Raw genomic sequence first — 20917 nt, 5'->3', positions numbered from 1 at the left:
CTCCTCCTCCTCTTCCTCCTCCTCCTCCTACACTTCCTCCTTGTCCTCTACCTCCTCTTCCTTGTCCTTGCCCTGCTCCTCCTTGGCCTCTTCTTCCTTCTCCTCCACCTTCTTCTCCTCCTGGTCCTCTTCCTCCTCCTCCACCTCCTTCCCCTTGTCCTGCTCCTCCTTGTCCTCTTCTTCCTCCTCTTCTTCCTCCTCCTCCTCATTGTCTTCTTCCTCCTCCTTTTCCTCCTCCACCTCCTCCTTGTCCTCTTCCTCCTCTTCCTCCTCCACCTCCTCTTCCTCCTCCTTGCCCTGCTCCTCCTTGGCCTCTTCCTACTCCTCTTATTCCTCCTCCCTGTCCTCTTCCTACTCCTCTTACTCCCCCTCCCTGTCCTCTTCCTCTTCCTACTCCTCTTACTCCTCCTCCCTGTCCTCTTCCTATTCCTCTTACCCCTCCTCATCCCTGTCCTCTTCCTCTTCCTCCTCCTCCACCTCCTTCTCAGACCTATACCTAGAATCCATTGCACACATAACAAACACCCGTACATAGCTCATTATGACTGTATTGTGGACATTGTGTCTGATGCGGTACAAAACATCTCCCCATCTAGTGCAGCAATGTACAAACATACTAGAGTGCTACCAGAATGGTTTGGTCTTACAAATGATGTCTTTGCCAACATACCAAATACACCTGATGTTGTTTTTGTTGACACCAGCCACAAGGAGGTGCTAATCATAGAAGTAGGATGTGCCTTTGACCTGTACATGGACCAGGCTTTCCGGGAAAAGTATATAAAATACCAACCACTGCTCAGTGTGATGGCCGGCCTTGGGTACAGGTGTAGATATAGTGTACTTGTATTCGGAAGACTTGGCCATGTATATAAATGCACCATGACCGGCCTGAGAATTGCTGCAATGTCTAAGAAAAAAGCCAAACAAATTGCCAAATATTGCTCTGTCTCAGCTATTATTGGCAGCTTAGAGAAGCTTGGAGAAGGAGGTGCTATGTGTACCCTTATGTGTTCAGTGCTGCTTGGCCCCGATATATTTGATTCCCTGTTCATGTAATATAATTTGTGGAACCAAATAAAGTATTCAAATGTGTGTGTGTGTGTGTGTGTGTGTGTGTGTGTGTGTGTGTGTGTGTGTGTGTGTGTGTGTGTGTGTGTGTGTGTGTGTGTGTGTGTGTGTGTGTGTGTGTGTGTGTGTGTGTGTGTGTGTGTGTGTGTGTGTGTGTGTGTGTGTGTGTGTGTGTGTGTGTGTGTGTGTGTGTGTGTTTCAGCCCTTGCTGTCACCAGTGAGGCATACTTCAATGCTCTTGCTAAGATTGGAGAGCAGGCCTCACACACCATTTCTTCAGGCTCCATCGGTAAGAAACACACAATGTGTATGTGTGTATGCAGTAGACATATATTTGTGTGTATGTGTGTATACAGTAGGCATGCATTTTTGTGTATGAGTGTATGCAGTATACATGTATTTTTGTGTATGAGTGTATGCAGTATACATGTATTTTTGTGTATGAGTGTATGCAGTATACATGTATTTGTGTGTATCAGTGTATGCAGTATACATGTATTTGTGTGTATGAGTGTATGCAGTAGGCATATATTTGTGTATATGTGTGTATGCAGTATACATGTATTTGTGTATATGAGTGTATGCAGTAGGCATATATTTGTGTGTACAGTATGTGTGTATACAGTAGGCATGCATTTGAGTGTTTGTGCATACATTAGGCATGTATTTGTGTGTATGTGTGTATGTAGTAGGCATGTATGTGTGTATGTGTGTATGTTATAGGCATGCATTTGTGTGTATGTGTGTATGTAGTAGGCATGTATTTGTGTGTATGTAGTAGTAGGCATGTATTTGTGTGTATGTGTGTATACAGTAGGCATGTATTTGTGTGTATGTGTGTATACACAGTAAACATGTATTTGAGTGCTTGCGTGCAAGAGTTTGCTTGTATTGGAAGAGTTTCATTACAAAATTAACGACTCCTCTAAATGATTAAAGTATTAAATTATTAACAGACCCTTTCCCCAGCAGACATGTTGACATGTCATAGCAGGGTAAACACTAATAACATTAACAATGGGTCTGTTCCATTTATGTGTGCCAGTGAGGCAGGGCCCCCAGTATTGTGGAAGTCTGGCCCACTAGTGTGGCAGGGCCCCCAGTATTGTGGACGTCTGGCCCACTAGTGTGGCAGGGCCCCCAGTATTGTGGAAGTCTGGCCCACTAGTGTGGCAGGGCCCCCAGTATTGTGGAAGTCTGGCCCACTAGTGTGGCAGGGCCCCCAGTATTGTGGACGTCTGGCCCACTAGTGTGGCAGGGCCCCCAGTATTGTGGACGTCTGGCCCACTAGTGTGGCAGGGCCCCCAGTATTGTGGACGTCTGGCCCACTAGTGTGGCAGGGCCCCCAGTATTGTGGACGTCTGGCCCACTAGTGTGGCAGGGCCCCCAGTATTGTGGACGTCTGGCCCACCAGTGTGTCAGGGCCCCCAGTATTGTGCATGCTGGTCCAGCAGTGTGTCAGGGCCCCCAGTATTGTGCATGCTGGTCCAGCAGTGTGTCAGGGCCCCCAGTGTTGTGCATTTTGGCCCAACCAGTGTGGCAGGGCCCCCAGTATTGTGCATGCTGGTCCAGCAGTGTGGCAGGGCCCCCAGTGTTGTGCATGCTGGCCCACCAGTGTGGCCGGGCCGCTTAATCATTTTAGGCAACCAGCTTGCGCCTAGCCACGCCCCCGCGGCGGAGCTCTGCCGCGGCATTATGCAGCCGTAATCCCCCGTCTTTTAACATCGATGCTTAGCTCAACTGGTTTGCCGCCTTGCTGTGGATCCTGTGGTGCGTTGGTGACAAGTTTGAATCCCTTCAATTTTTTATTTTTATTTTTTTTAACGTGCATTCTTTCGCCGGTTAAGTTTAGGCATTGTTTCGGAGTTGGTTAAGGTTAGGGTTAAGTTTAGGCATTGTTTCGGAGTTGGTTAAGGTTATGGTTAAGTTTAGGCATTGTTTCGGAGTTGGTTAAGGTTATGGTTAAGTTTAGGCATTGTTTCGGAGTTGGTTAAGGTTAGGGTTAAGTTTAGGCATTGTTTCGGAGTTGGTTAAGGTTAGAGTTTGTCGCAGAGAATGGCAATAGAATGCAGCCTATTTCCGCACTGCCGCTGTCTCGCGCTGCCGCGGTCACATGGGCGTCGTGGCCAATCAGAGAAACGCTGAACACAAGTTGGTTGCCTAAAATGTTGACACGGCCGGGCCCCCAGTATTGTGCATGCTGGCCCTCTAGTGTAGCAGGGCCCCCAGTATTGTGCATGCTGGCCCTCTAGTGTAGCAGGGCCCCCAGTATTGTGCATGCTGGCCCTCTAGTGTAGCAGGGCCCCCAGTATTGTGCATGCTGGCCCTCTAGTGTAGCAGGGCCCCCAGTATTGTGCATGCTGGCCCTCTAGTGTAGCAGGGCCCCCAGTATTGTGCATGCTGGCCCTCTAGTGTAGCAGGGCCCCCAGTATTGTGCATGCTGGCCCTCTAGTGTAGCAGGGCCCCCAGTATTGTGCATGCTGGCCCTCTAGTGTAGCAGGGCCCCCAGTATTGTGCATGCTGGCCCTCTAGTGTAGCAGGGCCCCCAGTATTGTGCATGCTGGCCCTCTAGTGTAGCAGGGCCCCCAGTATTGTGCATGCTGGCCCTCTAGTGTATAAACTAGTGATAAACTAGTCATGTCAGTGGCCAATCAGAGAGCGTCAGTCAGTGGCCAATCAGAGAGCGTCTCCGCAAAATGCGGCTACGAAAAAACATAACGCCCCCAGTGTTGTGCATGCTGGCCCAGTAGTGTGGCAGGGCCCCCAGTATTGTGCATGCTGGCCCAGCAGTGAGGCAGGGCCCCCAGTATTGTGCATGTTGGCCCAGCAGTGAGGCAGGGCCCCCAGTATTGTGCATGCTGGCCCACCAGTGAGGCAGGGCCCCCAGTATTGTGCGTGCTGGCCCAGCAGTGAGGCAGGGCCCCCAGTATTGTGCATGCTGGCCCAGCAGTGAGGCAGGGCCCCCAGTATTGTGCATGCTGGCCCACTAGTGAGGCAGGGCCCCCAGTATTGTGCATGCTGGCCCACTAGTGAGGCAGGGCCCCCAGTATTGTGCATGCTGGCCCACCAGTGTGGCAGGGCCCCCAGTATTGTGCATGCTGGCCCAGCAGTGAGGTAGGGCCCCCAGTATTGTGCATGCTGGCCCACCAGTGTGGCTCACTGTCACAACTAAATGGACCCAATATTAAGGTTTTTAGTTACAGTTGTTTTTACCATCTCTTCCACATTGCCATGTCTGCTGGGGAAAGGATCAGTAGCTACATCAAGGCATATTATTATTGAAGTCAATAACAAAACATGAAGCAGTTTAGAGGATGATTCTTCTTCTAATACTGAATTATAAATAGCTGGTGGTACAGAACATGCTTGTACTGGTATATATATATATAATGAATAGATATATACTATAAATAGATATATAGGCTACTATAAATTAAAAAAAAATATATATATATATTATGAATAGATGGTGTGACGAGCCTGGTGGGGTTCTGACTCGCCACAGTTCAAATACAAACAAATTTAAATGTCCACACAAGAGCAATATCAATCAATACAAGTATTTATTGAATTAAAGGCAGAATCCAGTGGGAAAAGCAAAAGAATGGTTGTGATACAAAAACACAAAACAGACAGAAAAGGGTATTGTTCAATACTAGCAGTGTTGGGAAAGTTCACTTTCTACATGAACTAGTTCAGTTCACAGTTCACAATTTTTTAAATGAACTAGTTCAGTTCATAGTTCATAATTCAAAATGTTGAACTAAAGTTCATGGTTTCAAATATGAACTAATTTAGTTCTTTTTAGTTCTTTTTTGAATTTTCTTTTTTCACGTACAGTTACTTACATTACAAAAACACACATTGGGACAAGGGGGGGGGGGGGGTCCTCCAGTTCATCTCTATGCCATCATCCACACCATAAGCAAGCAAAAACAAAACAAAAAGAAAAACAAGCTAAAAGGAAAGCAAACCAAGACAGGCACTGTACAGTATTGCACTTGCCTCGAGCCCATTCACATGTAGACATATATTTATTTTTTCCTATCCTAGGTCTGTCCATACAATAGGGCACTGGGCCTTTAGAAGGATCCGAGAAATTTCAGCAGGAAAATAGTCAAATAGTGGGGCCCACACCTCCTGAAAGGAAGCGTTGTTGCCTCTATTCATTGCACAGTGTCTTTCATGGGGTAGCACACCGAAGATCTTTCTATACCACATTTGTAAAAATGGAGGCTTATCCTTAATCCAGTTTATCAGAATGCATTTCCGGGCTGAAAGTAGAAGTTTATCAAATAGTTTGAATTGTAAAGGGTGTCACCCCTCATACCCAACCTGACTTTAACGTTAAACTCTTTTAAATGCTCAAACGCCGACGTCTAGAGGTAGAGTTCTCTGAGCGAGTGCTGCTGCAGCTCTCGGCTTCTGCTCGCAGATTCAGCTCAGCTGGTCCACTGTTGTTGTGATGAGTCTGATGACATATGACATTCCACATAATTTTGAAGCCTGTTTACAGTGTGTTTTAACTGGGTTTTCCGCTGAAATGCATATGAAATCTGGCACATCTTTGAACGCCGTTATAACAGAGTGCTGAGAATGAACGCACTTTTGAACTCCGTTACACAGCGCTGAGAATGAACGTGTTCTCAATTACATTCATTTAGCGGATATACAGTACGTTCAGTTCACGTTCGCCCAAAATACGAACGCGTTCATGAACGATTGTTCATTGAACGATTGTTCATTGAACGCGTTCAGGTGCATCACTGAATACTATGGTAGTCGTCCGGTGCAGGGTCAGTACACAAGGGGGTTTCTCAGCCAGTCCAGGGGCCAGTACACAAAGAACACCTACTCGCCTTCACCTCTCCTCTCACTACCTCTCACCTTCACTACTCTCTCACTAACAACAACTCCAACCTCACCTCCGCTCAACTTACTCCTCACTAACCTATTGGCTTTGTACTGTGTGGGTCTGGGTGTGTGCACGTGAGATGTGGGTGGACTACTGATGTGCAGGTGTGTTCTATCAGCTACCTAATTGACTCTACTCCTTCCATGGCAAAAGTATCTCCTATCTTTCACATATCCATGGGAGGGGGGGTGAGATCTGCCACAATAGATACTATAAATAGATAGATATTTTAGATATATATATAAAAAGATAGATACAAAAGATATAGAAAGATATACACACATAAAGGCGGCTGGGTGGCGTAGCGGAGATTGCGCTCATCACCAATGCAAGAGATTCCGGTATCGAATCCCAGTCCCAGCATTGCCTTCGGCTTGGTCCGGCCGTCGTACTGGCTCATTTGGCAGCGTCAGCGGGTGGACGTCGATGGGTGGGGATTTGATGTTGTGGACAGCGACCCCTACAGGTCGGTTGGGAGACGCCTGCACAGCAGAGACAGGAAGTGGCGAGGGTAGTGTGAGCCTCCCATGCGTTACACCTCGCCAATGAGAGTCCGCGCTGGCAGGCGAAAAGATGTGACAGGCTGTCTCCTCGTGTGCCGGAGGGAACACGTGATGCAAGGCTTCTATCCTCTCTACAACCGACCAGTGGGGGGCATAGTCGAGCAACGTTCAAGACAGGGGAGGGGAGAATTGGATACACGTAATTGGGATGGGAGAAAAATAGAAAATAAGGAAAAAAAAGTAAAAAAAAAAAGAAAAGATATACACACACACACATATATATATTATGAATAGAGAGTGTGTGTGTGTGTGTGTGTGTGTGTGTGTGTGTGTGTGTGTGTGTGTGTGTGTGTGTGTGTGTGTCTCTTTCTCTCGCTTTGTTCTCTTTATGGTTATTAGTCATCAAAGCCGATGTCCTTCAACAGAACAGGAGCAAAGTTTACCTCATATATGGCTCTTTACTTCCCCTTCCCGTCACAATGGTGTGTGTGTGTGTGTGTGTGTGTGTGTGTGTGTGTGTGCTCACACGTTTGTGCATGTGTGTGTGTGTGTGTGTGTGTGTGTGTGTGTGTGTGTGTGTGTGTGTGTGTGTGTGTGTGTGTGTGTGTGTGTGTGTGTGTGTGTGTGTGTGTGTGTGTGTGTGTGTGTGAGTGAGTGAGTGAGTGAGTGAGTGAGTGAGTGAGTGAGTGAGTGTGTGAGTGAGTGAGTGTGTGTCAGGGTTGGGATGAATAAATTTTCAATTCAATCAAGTCAGAAATGTGTTTTTGTGTTTGCATGCTTGTCTGCACATATCATTGTGAGCGTGTGTGAGTGTGTCTGTTGTGTTTCAGCCCATGCTGTCACTATGTGAGCTCTACAAATACAACCTTTTCATGCCAAAATATTTTTAATAATCTGAATTTGAAAGAAAATCCACAACTACATAAAAAAAAATATATATATATATATATATATATATATATATATATATATATATATATATATATATATATATATATATATATATATATTAAAGAAAATTAAAGACAATGCTAATATTTATGTCATATTGGTCAACGTACAATATTTCTTATAATAATAAGATAAAACAATATGATACAATTATATAAAATAATATTATATCATATACAGATATAAATAATAATATAATGTAATGATATATTATGAAAATAATTATAATAATAGAATAGAACATAATAATAATAATAATAATAATAATAATAATAATAATAATAATAATAATAATAATAATAATAATAATAATAATAATAATAATAATAATAATAATAATAATAATAATAATAATAATAATAATAATAATAATAATAATAATAATAATAATAATAATAATAATAATAATAATAGAATGGCAGTATATTTTATTGATAATAGTATACATGGTATATATACTGTAGTAGTAGCAACACACTGCACAGTGCAGTGTTTAGTAGTAGAGTGTCCCAGAAGTTAATCCTTTTCAACAGCCAAATGTTAAAAACAAAACAAAAAAACGAAGATGGTGCATTTCAACACCAAGCAGTCTGGAGCATGTGTGAACTATGGTGGGCAGAGGCCAGAGAGACATTAGTGTTCTAAGAGTGTAGCTGGGTATCTGGTGTCAGGCCAGTGGGAAGCATGAATAATACAAGATGACAGTCTTCCAGTTGGCCTTTCTCGCTTCACTTAACCCATACGTTACTACTACACTAAGAGGTATTGCTGTACCTGAGAACACTCCAGCATACATCTCTAATGGACTCTCTGCTACTGGTGGCGAGGGAGTGAATGCCAAGTGTCTAAAAGGAGCCAAACGTCTGCTTTTGTGCGTGTACTGGTGTGTGTGTGTGTGTGTGTGTGTGTGTGTGTGTGTGTGTGTGTGTGTGTGTGTGTGTGTGTGTGTGTGTGTGTGTGTGTGTGTGTGTGTGTGTGTGTGTGTGTGTGTGTGTGTGTGTGTGTGTGTGTGTGTGTGTGTGCTTGTGCAGATGTAAATGTGTGTGCATATTTGTCAGTTACTAAATGTTGCAGGTACTGTAACGGTAACACTTCCGGTATTCTGAAATCATGGGAGAGAGAGCGGGGGAGAAAATGAATGAATGTGGATGAGAGCCTTGACATTAAGTGGTTGTTGTAACTTGTAACTACGGCTGTGAGACATGATCCAATAAACTGTTGTTTTTTACGCCTGAGTCTCCTGAACACGGAGAGACCAATCGAACAGCTTTTTCTCTATAGTCACTTTTCCGCACCTACTCCCAAACTCTGCATGCGCAGATCGATAAACCTAGATCTCTGGACACTCCAGAGAGACTCCGTGGGCAATCTGCGCATGCAGAGTTCGGGAGGTGCGGAAAAGTGACTATAGCTCGGCCGAGAAAGTGCAGATCGACTTGGGATTAGTCTCTCCGTGTTCAGGAGACTCAGGCGTATACAAGTCTATTGGATCATGTCTCCAGCACCCCCACAGCCGTAGCTACAACCACTCAATGTCAAGGCTCTCAATCACATTCATTTATTTTCTCCCCCCGCTCTCTCCTCCATGAGCTCAATGTAACAGTGCAGTGGTCTATTCTACAAAAGCGGATGCCGGATGTCTTGCATTGTGGGATAGATGGACAATTGTAGGCTAATGGCTTCTCACATGGAGGCAGCCGTCTCATTTGTTTACATGAGTTTTCACAATTAATCTGGTAATGATATATGATTATTGTTCGAAATTCTACATGTAAGAGCTTTGATATTGTATACTTACTTAAAGGTAGAATCTGTAATGCTGTCAAACAGCGACCTCCCCGCTTGGTACTGCACATTGTTTACATGTTCTGCTTTGGTCTGATGTGTGGGCATAGGGGAGGGGTTGCAATTGCTGGCCACACCTCAGGCTCGGCCAATAGAGGTCTGGAGAAATGTCATGTTATAATAAGTTACTGTCAGAATGCAGGTAGGTGAATTCCAATGGTTGAAGGCAATCACAGAGACAGAGAGTGTTTACTCTTGAACAGGTTCGACTTTAATAGTAAGAACACAGAGTAAATTCTAAGAGAGAACAAGTGCTAAAAGCACAAGTGTAAGATAAGGTAAATGGGAGCTTATTGGAGGTCCACAGTAGAACCGTCCGCGTTATCCCCGAACGCAATTAGTGAAGACCTGACAATGGACAAGCAGAAGAGAGGTATGTTAAATAGAGACAAAATACCAACATTCCACACACACCCCCGTGACAGCCAATCAGGAACCACCCCTAAGTGACAGCACTAATTGACAGAGAAATGACAGGTGACAAGCCCAGTGACATAGGCCAGGAATGTGGGTGGTCACCGACCGAGGTCGGTGTCCAGAACGTAACAGTACCCTCCCCCGACGAACGGCACCAGACGTTCACCTAGGAGCCTCGGGATTCAGCCGCCGGAAATCAACGATCAGGCTGGGATCTAAAATATCCCTTTGAGGCACCCAAGAACGCTCTTCTATCCCGTACCCCTCCCAATCCACCAAGAACTGAAACCCCCTACCCCTCCGCCTACAACCCAGTATCCTCTGCACCGTGTAAATGGGTTGACCGCCAATAAACCGGGGCGGAGGAACCACAGGCAGTGGCGGGGCCAAGGGCGATGAGAGGAATGGCTTCAACAGGGACACATGAAACGTCGGATGAACCCTCATAGAGCTCGGAAGTCGTAGCTTGTAAGCCACTGGATTAACCCGATTAATCACTTTAAATGGTCCTATAAAGCGAGGAGCCAGCTTCTTGGATTCCACCCGGAGAGGGAGATCCCGGGTGGAAAGCCAAACCCGCTGCCCTGGACGGTAAACTGGAGCCGGACGACGCTTACGGTTAGCCTGCCGTTGGGTACTAACCGAAACCTTCTGTAGCGCCTTCCGAACCTGTTTCCACGTCCTGCGACAGCGAGCCACATGTGCTTGGGCCGAGGGCACCTCCGCCTCCTGCTCCTGCTCGGGAAACAGAGGAGGTTGAAAACCATACTGGCACTGAAAGGGAGACATACCGGTAGAAGAGGAGAGAAGGGTATTATGCGCGTACTCAGCCCAAGCCAACCTCCTACTCCACGTTGCCGGACTACCGGCAACGTAACACCTCAAGACCCCCTCCAAATCCTGGTTGACCCTCTCCGTCTGCCCGTTCGACTGTGGATGGAACCCAGACGACAGACTGACAGAGGCGCCCAGGCCGGCGGCAAACGCCTTCCAGAACCTGGAGGCGAACTGAGGACCCCGGTCCGACACGATATCTACTGGCAGCCCGTGGACCCGAAAGACATGCTGTATAATTAAATCAGCAGTCTCCCGGGCCGAAGGAAGCTTTGGGAGAGGGACAAAGTGAGCCGCCTTAGAGAACCGATCCACCACCACCAAAATGGTGGTGAATCCGTCCGAAAGGGGAAGACCAGAAATAAAGTCCAGAGATATGTGTGACCAGGGTCGTTTAGGAATAGGAAGTGGTCGGAGGAGACCCGCCGGTGCCCGTCGAGAGGTCTTACTACGTGCGCACACCGGACAGGCCGCCACAAAGGAACGCGTATCCCCCTCCACTGTCGGCCACCAGAACCTCCTACGGATAAATTCCAGGGTCCTGGTTGCCCCTGGGTGGCTGGTGAGGGATGACGCATGTGCCCACTGTAGCAAGCGTGAGCGCGCCACCTTGGGAACATACGACCGTCCCGGAGGACCCCCACCAGGATCGGGCTCCCGCGTTAGCGCCGACCTTACCACCTTCTCTATGTCCCAAGACACGGGTGCCAAAATCAAGGCCGGTGGAATAATGGGATGGGGCTGCTCCTCCCGCCCAGGAAGATCAAACTGGCGCGACAACGCGTCAGGTTTGATATTCTTGGAGCCGGGTCTATAGGAGATGGTATATCGAAATCGTGTGAAGAACAACGTCCACCTGGCCTGGCGAGCGTTAAGGCGTTTAGCCCCTTGGATGTAAGCCAAGTTCTTATGATCAGTCCAAATAATGAAAGGATGTGCCGCCCCCTCCAACCAATGTCTCCACTCCTCCAGTGCCAATTTGATCGCCAATAACTCCCGATTACCCACGTCGTAATTACGCTCGGCTGGTGACAGACGGCGAGAAAAAAAAGCACACGGGTGCACTTTCCCATCCTTTAAGCATCTCTGAGAGAGCACCCCCCCCCACCGCGACGTCAGAGGCATCCACCTCCACAATGAACGGAACCTCCGCGTCATGGCGGATCAATACAGGAGCGGATGTAAAACGACGTTTAAGATCGCAGAAGGCCGACTCAGCCCTAGGCGACCATTCAAAGCCAGGGAGAGAGGCTTTAGTGAGAGCTGTTAAGGGATTGGCTAAGGCGCTAAAATTGCGAATAAAGCGCCTGTAAAAATTTGCAAAGCCCAAAAAACGTTGTAACCCCTTGAGCGACGAAGGCCGTGGCCAGTCCAAAACTGCACTCACCTTGGCTGGATCCATGCGCAGATCGCCCTTCGTCAACACAAAGCCCAGGAAGGACACGGTGTCCGTGTGAAACACACACTTCTCAGCCTTAACGAATAGTTGATGCTTGAGGAGACGGTCTAGCACCTCCCGAACGTGCATTTGGTGTTGCACCATATCGTGAGAAAAAATCAGGATATCATCTAAGTAGACAAACACCGACACCCCAATCAAGTCTCGCAGCACGTCGTTAACCAGGGCTTGGAAGACTGCCGGAGCATTAGCCAAACCAAAGGGCATGACCAAATACTCATAGTGCCCATTGGGTGTGTTAAATGCAGTCTTCCACTCGTCTCCCTCTCTAATCCTGACCAGGTTGTATGCATTACGTAAGTCAAGTTTAGAAAAGACCTGTGCCCCCTGTAAGCACTCAAAGGCCGTGTCCATGAGGGGTAAAGGATATCGGTTCTTGATGGAAACGTCATTCAATCCCCTATAATCAATGCATGGGCGCTGATCCCCATCCTTTTTATCAACAAAAAAGAAGCCAGCGCCGGCAGGGGAAGTGGAAGGGCGTATGTGCCCCGCAAGCAATGCCTCCTCTATGTAGGTGTTCATGGCCAAGGTTTCGGGGCGTGAGAGAGAGAACATTCGCCCGCGAGGCGGGGAGGTACCGGGTAGAAGATTAATGGGACAGTCGTATGATCTATGAGGCGGAAGTGCTTTAGCACGCGTCTTGCTAAAAACGTCCGCCAGGTCCCAATAGATCTCAGGCACCCCTATTAAATCGGGATTAGAGGGTAGATCAGAATCTGCCACGCTCCCCACCATCCTGGAGAAAGAGGGAGGAGACAAAAGAGAAGAGGGGGGGGGAGACAAGGGTTTGGGCAAACTCCCGCTGACGATCGACTTGACGTCGGCCGCCGTTGAGAGTTCGCCCGTGCTCCAATTAATGACACGAACACATGACGACAACCAGGGATGACCCAACACCATGACAGAATAGGGGGAAAAGATGACAAAAAAAGTAACCCATTCCCACTCCCCACCCTCCACCCGGATGTGTAAGGGAACTGTGCGCTGGGTGACGCTCCCACTGCCCAGGGGCCGACCGTCCAGGGCATAGACTGGTAAGGGAACCCCTAAATCCTCCACCGGGGTTCCCCACTCCTTCACCAATCGCACGTGAATAAAATTGCCCGCCGCCCCTGAGTCAATGAGAGCCTTAGTTCCCCTAATGTCACCCCCACAGTTGATCGCCACCTCAAAAAATGTACGAGAATCCGTGGTTTTGGCAGGAATGAGCCCACCCGCGCTGAGAGTCCCCTGACGAACAGAACCACGCAGACGTTCTCCGCCCAAGCTGTCTCCCGAGCCAAGATCCGAAAATTGATAGCATAAGCTGCGACTGTGCGGAGGCCCTGCCGGCAGTCGAGAAGACGACCACCAGCCTCGAAGATCGAGAGTACCCGGGAAGTATCGAATACTCTTCTCAATTCCCGGGTAAAGGCGTCCAGACTGTCGCAGATTATCGCCCCTGCCTCTAATTCCGCCGTAGCCCAGGAGAGAGCTTGGCCGGTGAGCAGTGTGATAATATACGCTACCTGCGCTGTCTCCGATGGAAATGATCGTGGTTGCAGCCGGAAAACGAGTAGACACTGGGTGATGAATTCCCGACAACCATCCGGTGATCCGTCATAGCGAGCGGGCGCCTGCAGATGTGGTTCGCGGGACCGCTCCTGGACCCCGAACACCCCCCGACTTTCCTCTGCGTGGAGCGCTGCTTCCCCCGCCGCCGACTGCACACCAGCCACTCCTTCTTGGGCTTGTCGGGCTGTGGCCAACGCCGACTGCGCCACCGCTTGGGATGATCCAACGACCCCATTGAGTCGGATTAACTCGGCGCTGACCAGCTGCTGATGTTCCTCCATCCGTGTCTGGGCTGCTCCCTGCGTCCGGAGCATCTCCATGATGGCCTCCATGGAATTCTGATGGTCAGGTCTTCTGTCAGAATGCAGGTAGGTGAATTCCAATGGTTGAAGGCAATCACAGAGACAGAGAGTGTTTACTCTTGAACAGGTTCGACTTTAATAGTAAGAACACAGAGTAAATTCTAAGAGAGAACAAGTGCTAAAAGCACAAGTGTAAGATAAGGTAAATGGGAGCTTATTGGAGGTCCACAGTAGAACCGTCCGCGTTATCCCCGAACGCAATTAGTGAAGACCTGACAATGGACAAGCAGAAGAGAGGTATGTTAAATAGAGACAAAATACCAACATTCCACACACACCCCTGTGACAGCCAATCAGGAACCACCCCTAAGTGACAGCACTAATTGACAGAGAAATGACAGGTGACAAGCCCAGTGACATATGCCAGGAATGTGGGTGGTCACCGACCGAGGTCGGTGTCCAGAACGTAACAGTTACTAAGCTAAATGTAAACAAAGTGCAATACCAAGCAGGGCTTATAGATGTCACTGTTTGATGGCATTACAGATCTTTAACTCTTGTTATCTTTGTATTATCTTGTAGGAGGCGTCCTGCTTCAGATCTCTGAGAGTCAGAGGAGGCTCACCATGGAGCTGGAGGGAGTTGTATGTTCAACTAACGCTCTGACAACATTACGATTATAATTCAGTACTCGTATTATTCATAATTCTTTCCTCGCTTGAAATGTACGTCATGCAATGTCGTGTGTCTTGTTCTAGTTCCGTTGGTTCCACGCTGAGGTTCTCCAGGAGATGGACAACAACATCAGGCTGGACAAAGAGTACATATCGGTAGGTTCTCCGGGTTGTCTAACACAGTGGTTCTGCTTTCATTTGGAGTTCCGGGGGGGGGGGGGTTAATAATTCCACAAAATCTCAACCACCCTATTCCTCTCTATTGGATTAGTAAGTAATAATAATAATAATAATAATAATAATAATAATAATAATAATAATTAATAATAATAATATACACGTCAAAAGCAACAGAGACGGAAGACGATACTGTCAAATTGTGGGATGAACAGGAGTTGGAGGGAGCTACAAGATGTACTGTCAATGGGTATTCAAATATTTGATTTTATCGATTTGAATCGAAGTCCCAAGAGCACCAGTATCATTTTAAAGGTAGAATCTGTAACATCGTCAAACAACGACCTCTAGGCAAAAGATGAGGGTACTACACAGTTTCTGTTTTTGTCTGATCTATGGATCAGGTTTCAGTGGGAAAAGGGGAGGAACATGTCAGGCTCTACCAAGAGAAAGTCTGTATAATAAATTACTATCTCATGCCTTACTGTGCATCTTCTCCCTACTCTGTATATCTCCTTCCTACTCTGTATATCTCCTTCCTACTCTGTATATCTCCTTCCTACTCTGTATGTCTCCTTCCTACTCTGTGTATCTCCTTCTTACTCTGTATATCTCCTTCCTACTCTGTATGTCTCCTTCCTACTCTGTGCATCTCCTTCCTACTCTGTGTATCTGCTCCCTACTCTGTATATCTTTTTCCTACTCTGTATATCTCCTTCCTACTCTGTATATCTCCTTCCTACTCTGTATGTCTCCTTCCTACTCTGTGTATCTCCTTCTTACTCTGTATATCTCCTTCCTACTCTGTATGTCTCCTTCCTACTATGTGCATCTCCTTCCTACTCTGTGTATCTGCTTCCTACTCTGTATATCTCCTTCCTACTCTGTATGTCTCCTTCCTACTCTGTATATCTCCTTCCTACTCTGTATATCTCCTTCCTACTCTGTATGTCTCCTTCCTACTCTGTATATCTCCTTCCTACTCTGTATATCTCCTTCCTACTCTGTGTATCTCCTTCCTACTCTGTATATCTCCTTCCTACTCTGTGTATCTGCTTCCTACTGTGTGAAATGATCCAACAACATGACCCGAGGAAGAAACTAAGAGCTGTGAGCAACTGGGGCCTCAAATAGTTCCTTTGTTGTGCATTTTTGGGGCGAAACCAATGTTTTGGATGCTCATCATACATTTATTTTGCAGTCTTAATAATTAGAAAATCTACTCCAAAACAAAATGTGACATTTAGTTTCTATGATCTTAAACTGTTTAAAGTCAATATTTGAAATACAATTTTAAAATAAAATGTGTAGAAAATAAAATGGGGAGCCAAGGCTATAATCTTTCAAGAGAAGCAATTTACTTTGGGGTTGACTTTGTGGGGCTTATATAATGTTTGCTTGCGGGGTAAAAATCCAAATTAAAAAAACTTTTATGAACAAGAACATGGGCCCATAATATCCTGGTAAGACTGTTCCTGGCACTAGAGTCCACAAAATGGTCTCCTCAGGGATGAAACATCTCCAGCATTACTCTGTTGATGACCTCATCCGGAAACATCTCCAGCATTAGTCTGTTGATGACCTCATCAGGAAACATCTCCAGCATTACTCTGTTGATGACCTCATCAGGAAACATCTCCAGCATTACTCTGTTGATGACCTCATCAGGAAACATCTCCAGCATTACTCTGTTGATGACCTCATCAGGAAACATCTCCAGCATTACTCTGTTGATGACCTCATCAGGAAACATCTCCAGCATTACTCTGTTGATGACCTCATCAGGAAACATCTCCAGCATTACTCTGTTGATGACCTCATCAGGAAACATCTCCAGTATTACTCTGTTGATGACCTCATCAGGAAACATCTCCAGTATTACTCTGTTGATGACCTCATCAGGAATGTACTACTGTATTGTCTCTCTCGTTTAAAAATTTAGGAGATACCTGTTCATATGTACAACCTCATAACTCCAAAGAGTCTACCTTTCAGAACTTTAGAAAACAAACTGGGTGATCTTCTCAATGATTCCTATGTATTTTAACAGTATAAAAGTGATACATTGTAATTGGGTGCAAAAGGCCTGTTTATAGACAAGTTGCAAGGTTTTCTCAGGATTCAGTGCTGAGTATTTTCAAAAACTAGACTAAAAGCCTTCATGTTCACCACTGGCTTTAATTAAAATGTAGTTTTGTATGCTATATGAATAGCTATATGAATAAACGTGGCTGCCTTGCCTTACAGTACAGTCAAAATCCGTGAGGACCAAATATTACTACAGCTATTTCAGTTTCATTAGCAATTTTTCAAGGGATCCCATATTCATATCAGGGCAACCCAATCAAGGTTCTAACCTTTGAACTATAGATTCCAACCTCAAGGTTGGGAAAGCCTGAGTTAAGGTGTTACAGACCTGCACTCTTCCACCCAGGCCAGCAGGAGGCGCTATGAGACGGAGGTACGCAGCCAGGCAACCGCTCTAGAGAGACAGCTGAGGAGAGGAGCTTACCAGGTTAGTGTGTGTGTGCGTGTGTGTGTGTGTGTGTGTGTGTGTGTGTGTGTGTGTGTGTGTGTGTGTGTGTGTGTGTGTGTGTGTGTGTGTGTGTGTGTGTGCGCGCGCGTGTGTGTCTGTGCGTGCGTGCGTGCATGCGTGCGTGCGTGCGTGTGGGCATGTATGAAAATTTACTTAACTCTCAGTTGTTTGTATGTTTGTGTGTGTAAAACCTTTATGTGTGTGTGTGTGTCTGTGTGTACGTGTGTGTATTGTAAACATAATACAGCATATACAGTACAGTATGTAATGATACAGTATAGTTAGTATATAATTCAATGTGTGGAATAGATATTTCAAATGTAAATGTTAGTGTTTGTGTGTGTGTGTTTGTGTGTGTAGCATATTAGTGAATGTGTAGGAATACTGTAGCTACTTTTAAATCTTAATTTCTAATAGAATACTTTGTATGTGTATGGATTTGTTTTTCCAAATGTGTGTGTACGCTTGTGCGTGTACTTCACATGTGTGTGATTGCATCATGTATACATCCTTGTGTGTGTGGTTTGTGCTTTTTCCGTGTGTGTGTGTGTGTGTGTGTGTATGTGTGTGTGTGTGTGTGTGTGTGTGTGTGTGTGTGTGTGTGTGTGTGTGTGTGTGTGTGTGTGTGTGTGTGTGTGTGTGTGTGTGTGTGTGTGTGTGTGTGTGTGTGTGTTCTCCCAGGATGGCAGTGAGTATGTGCAGTTCCTGAGGGAGAGCCAGCAAGAGGCTCTGAAGGAGGAAGAGAGGAGGTACCGGTTCCTTGCTGAGAAACACACTGGTCTGTCACAGTCCATCGTCTGCCTCATGGAGAAGGTATACATACACCTCAGGGGTCGGTTAGTGACCAGGTAGGGTCTATATATACATCTCTGATATTTGGACCTGAAAATGACACGTCATTCAGTGGACCTTTTGTTGAATGAATGATTTTATTTCAGTCTTCTTTTACGAAGCAATGTACAGTAGTAGAACATTTATAAAATAAAGAAGATTACCGAAAAGGTGTAGGCTGAAGCCGAGGCTTATAATTGCCTACCCTTTTTACATTACATTATTTACACACAAAAAGTACATAATTTTGCAAAAACAAAAAGGTTACAAAAGTTTCATAGTTTTATATACAAAACATATACAAATTTATTTTTATATAACATTTCTCACGATTTTAATACAGTTATGTTATTATAAAATATTAGGATAATAATAAGGTTTTATATTTATGTATCACCTTATATTTTAATAATTTCTTACATTTATGTATGTTACTCACCCCAGTGTGGGGACGCAACACAAGGCAACATACATTATAGGTGAGGGTGCAGTGACACAAAATCCCGAAACAGTTTGCAAAAGAATAATATTTATTTCACAAACACAGCAACACAGAGAGCAAGGAGGACTACCAGTGGCACCAAATCAATACACAAAAAGGAAAAGAAAACCAACCAACACCCCCCCCCCCCCTTTACAGGTGCCAAGCGCCCAAAAGTACAGGTGGGTGGTGCTCACTCTAAGCTGGTGTCCCTAACATCAGGTCACCTACGTGATGCAAAATGTAGACCCCAGGGTATCTTCCTGTCCTCAATTGTCCCTGTGTGCGAAAACAAAATGTTATTATACAGAAAAGGGAATCACCATAGGATGGGTGACAAGGGAACAAACAAATATACAAAGGTTAGGGTTAATACAGAAATGTGCAACAAACTATAATAACTACTGAACACAATACAATGAATCAGAGCTCTGTCACCAGGGCCCTGTTCCCCGTACCTGGCTAACTGAGTTAGCCGGATAATTTCCAGCATAGCTTGACTTAAGCCGGACCTTTCTGTTCCCCGAAGTCGGATTTTCTAAATCACCATGGTAACAGATCAGAAAGTTTGAACCTGGTCTGGAGCAGGGTTAAGTTCAGTTAGCTGGATGAACCATAGCCACGCCCTCGCAAAGAAATGCCAGCTCGCTTCCTGAAATATTTCTCACAGTCTAGATCCCATTATACCATTCTGAATTATGTTTTTGTGCTTCGTTTTCCTAGAGGGGGCTTTTGAAATGTATAATAATAGAACTAAATGCTGATAATAAATCATATTCAGCCTATAGATTTACTTTGTCCTAAATAAAATAATGCACGTCATATACGGCGCTCGGAGTCGCGATACACGCTGCTTGTGGTTATTTTAATAATGGCGCATTGCAAATGTGAATCCCGCGGGGATATTTTTAATGAATGAAACCTATCGGCCGTTTGGCTCTGATTAGTTTCATATATTCTCCGCTGTAGATTTGCTTAACGGAGCGCCCGGATTGTGTTTCATTCAAGCATAAAATTGAAGTGTCTATGCATGGATTGTGGTTTTTGTGGATTATGAATTACGAGGAATCTGAGGATTGTTGAATTGTATCATCACTCACACGTTATTGTGATATTGTAACTGGGATTAAAATGTCTGATGAGAATGAGATGCGCTGTTTGACGGATTTGAGCAATTGAATGAGCCGTTGACATCACATTAATGCATTTGAGAATAAAGAGATAAAACTTCATTCAAAAGAAAAATATTCGAAACAGGGGACTCTTGTATTGATGAGCTAGTGCTCACTCCTGTCAAGCGGACGACCCTAGTTCGAGACCCCGCGTTTCCAATATACTTTTTTTGGAATATAATATTAATGAATATACGCAAAAGTAGCCTAGTTTTAAGTTAAAATATTATAAATCTACATGCATTGAGGATGTCATTCTTTATATAGCTCTCAAAGTGCACCAAATTGAAGTATTTACATTGCAAAAAGAAGAAAATAAATTAGAAAAGACGGGGATTCGAACGCTGGTCGTCCGCGTGAAAGGCATAAGTACAAACCATCAGACCACAGTGCCAGACAAATAAAACATCCACCATACATCCATAAATGGATAAGAGAGCCATATCCTTATTCTGAAATAGTTGAACAAATTATTTTCGCTAGCAAGATCTCATTTGATTATTCAATCCATAAACCTACTGCCAGCAGGCACATTTAAAGAAATATAATCTGATTGATTGGGGTAATGAGGGACTTAAAATTAGCCTATATATTATGCATTTAACTTGTCGGCGAGGCTATTGAGCCGTACTGTATTGTACCCATTCTGCAATCTGTTAATAAAGTTTTAAATCAATCAATCAATCAATCAATGCCGTTAGAAAATCAGGATTTCTGCGATCGACATCTGCTGTCTTTTCAGCTGAAGCGGCCGCGCGCAATTATCCTGAGTCTCAAGTCTGGTTCAAATGAACGAGACTGAATCAGCGTTCGAGGAACAGGAAAATCCCGGATTCAAACATCGGGTTAATTGAATCTGGATAATGGGACTCTTGATCGACTTAGTTGAACCAGGTACGGGGAATAGGGCCCTGCTCTACACCAAAAGGATTACACAAAAGATATTGATAATAACGACCAGCGCAACGAACCCGAGCTTTGACCAGCTCTACACAAAATACCTATTACTACAAAACAGGTGACCTTGCATGTTTTGAAAGGCGCCTCCAAATAAAATGTATTATTATTAAAGATACTTTCCTATAAACTAACAGCGCAGAGAAACAGAGCTTTCACCAGCTCTTTACCAAAACATACGGCCAGAGCTCTACACCAAAGACACAGAGAGAGGGAACTGACACAAAGACTGGGA

The 20917-nt window shown here is 45.3% G+C and overlaps 1 protein-coding gene across 1 annotated transcript in view; it reads left to right on the top strand.

The window, feature by feature from the left end:
* Nucleotides 1–20917, top strand: part of baiap2l2a (BAR/IMD domain containing adaptor protein 2 like 2a) — a gene marked incomplete at both ends in the record, with an annotated part of 58205 nt that overhangs the window by 11851 nt on the left and 25437 nt on the right. Inside the window, 5 exons of the mRNA XM_084329162.1 lie at nt 1274–1360; nt 14437–14498; nt 14613–14684; nt 17140–17220; nt 17923–18054. Coding sequence (XP_084185288.1) covers nt 1274–1360; nt 14437–14498; nt 14613–14684; nt 17140–17220; nt 17923–18054 — 434 coding nt within the window. The remainder of the gene's footprint in view (nt 1–1273; nt 1361–14436; nt 14499–14612; nt 14685–17139; nt 17221–17922; nt 18055–20917) is intronic.

Source organism: Notolepis coatsorum (assembly GCF_963971535.1).
Source record: "Notolepis coatsorum genome assembly, chromosome: 14".
Classification (NCBI taxonomy): Eukaryota; Metazoa; Chordata; class Actinopteri; order Aulopiformes; family Paralepididae; genus Notolepis; species Notolepis coatsorum.
This window is presented reverse-complemented; position numbering and strand designations above follow the sequence as displayed.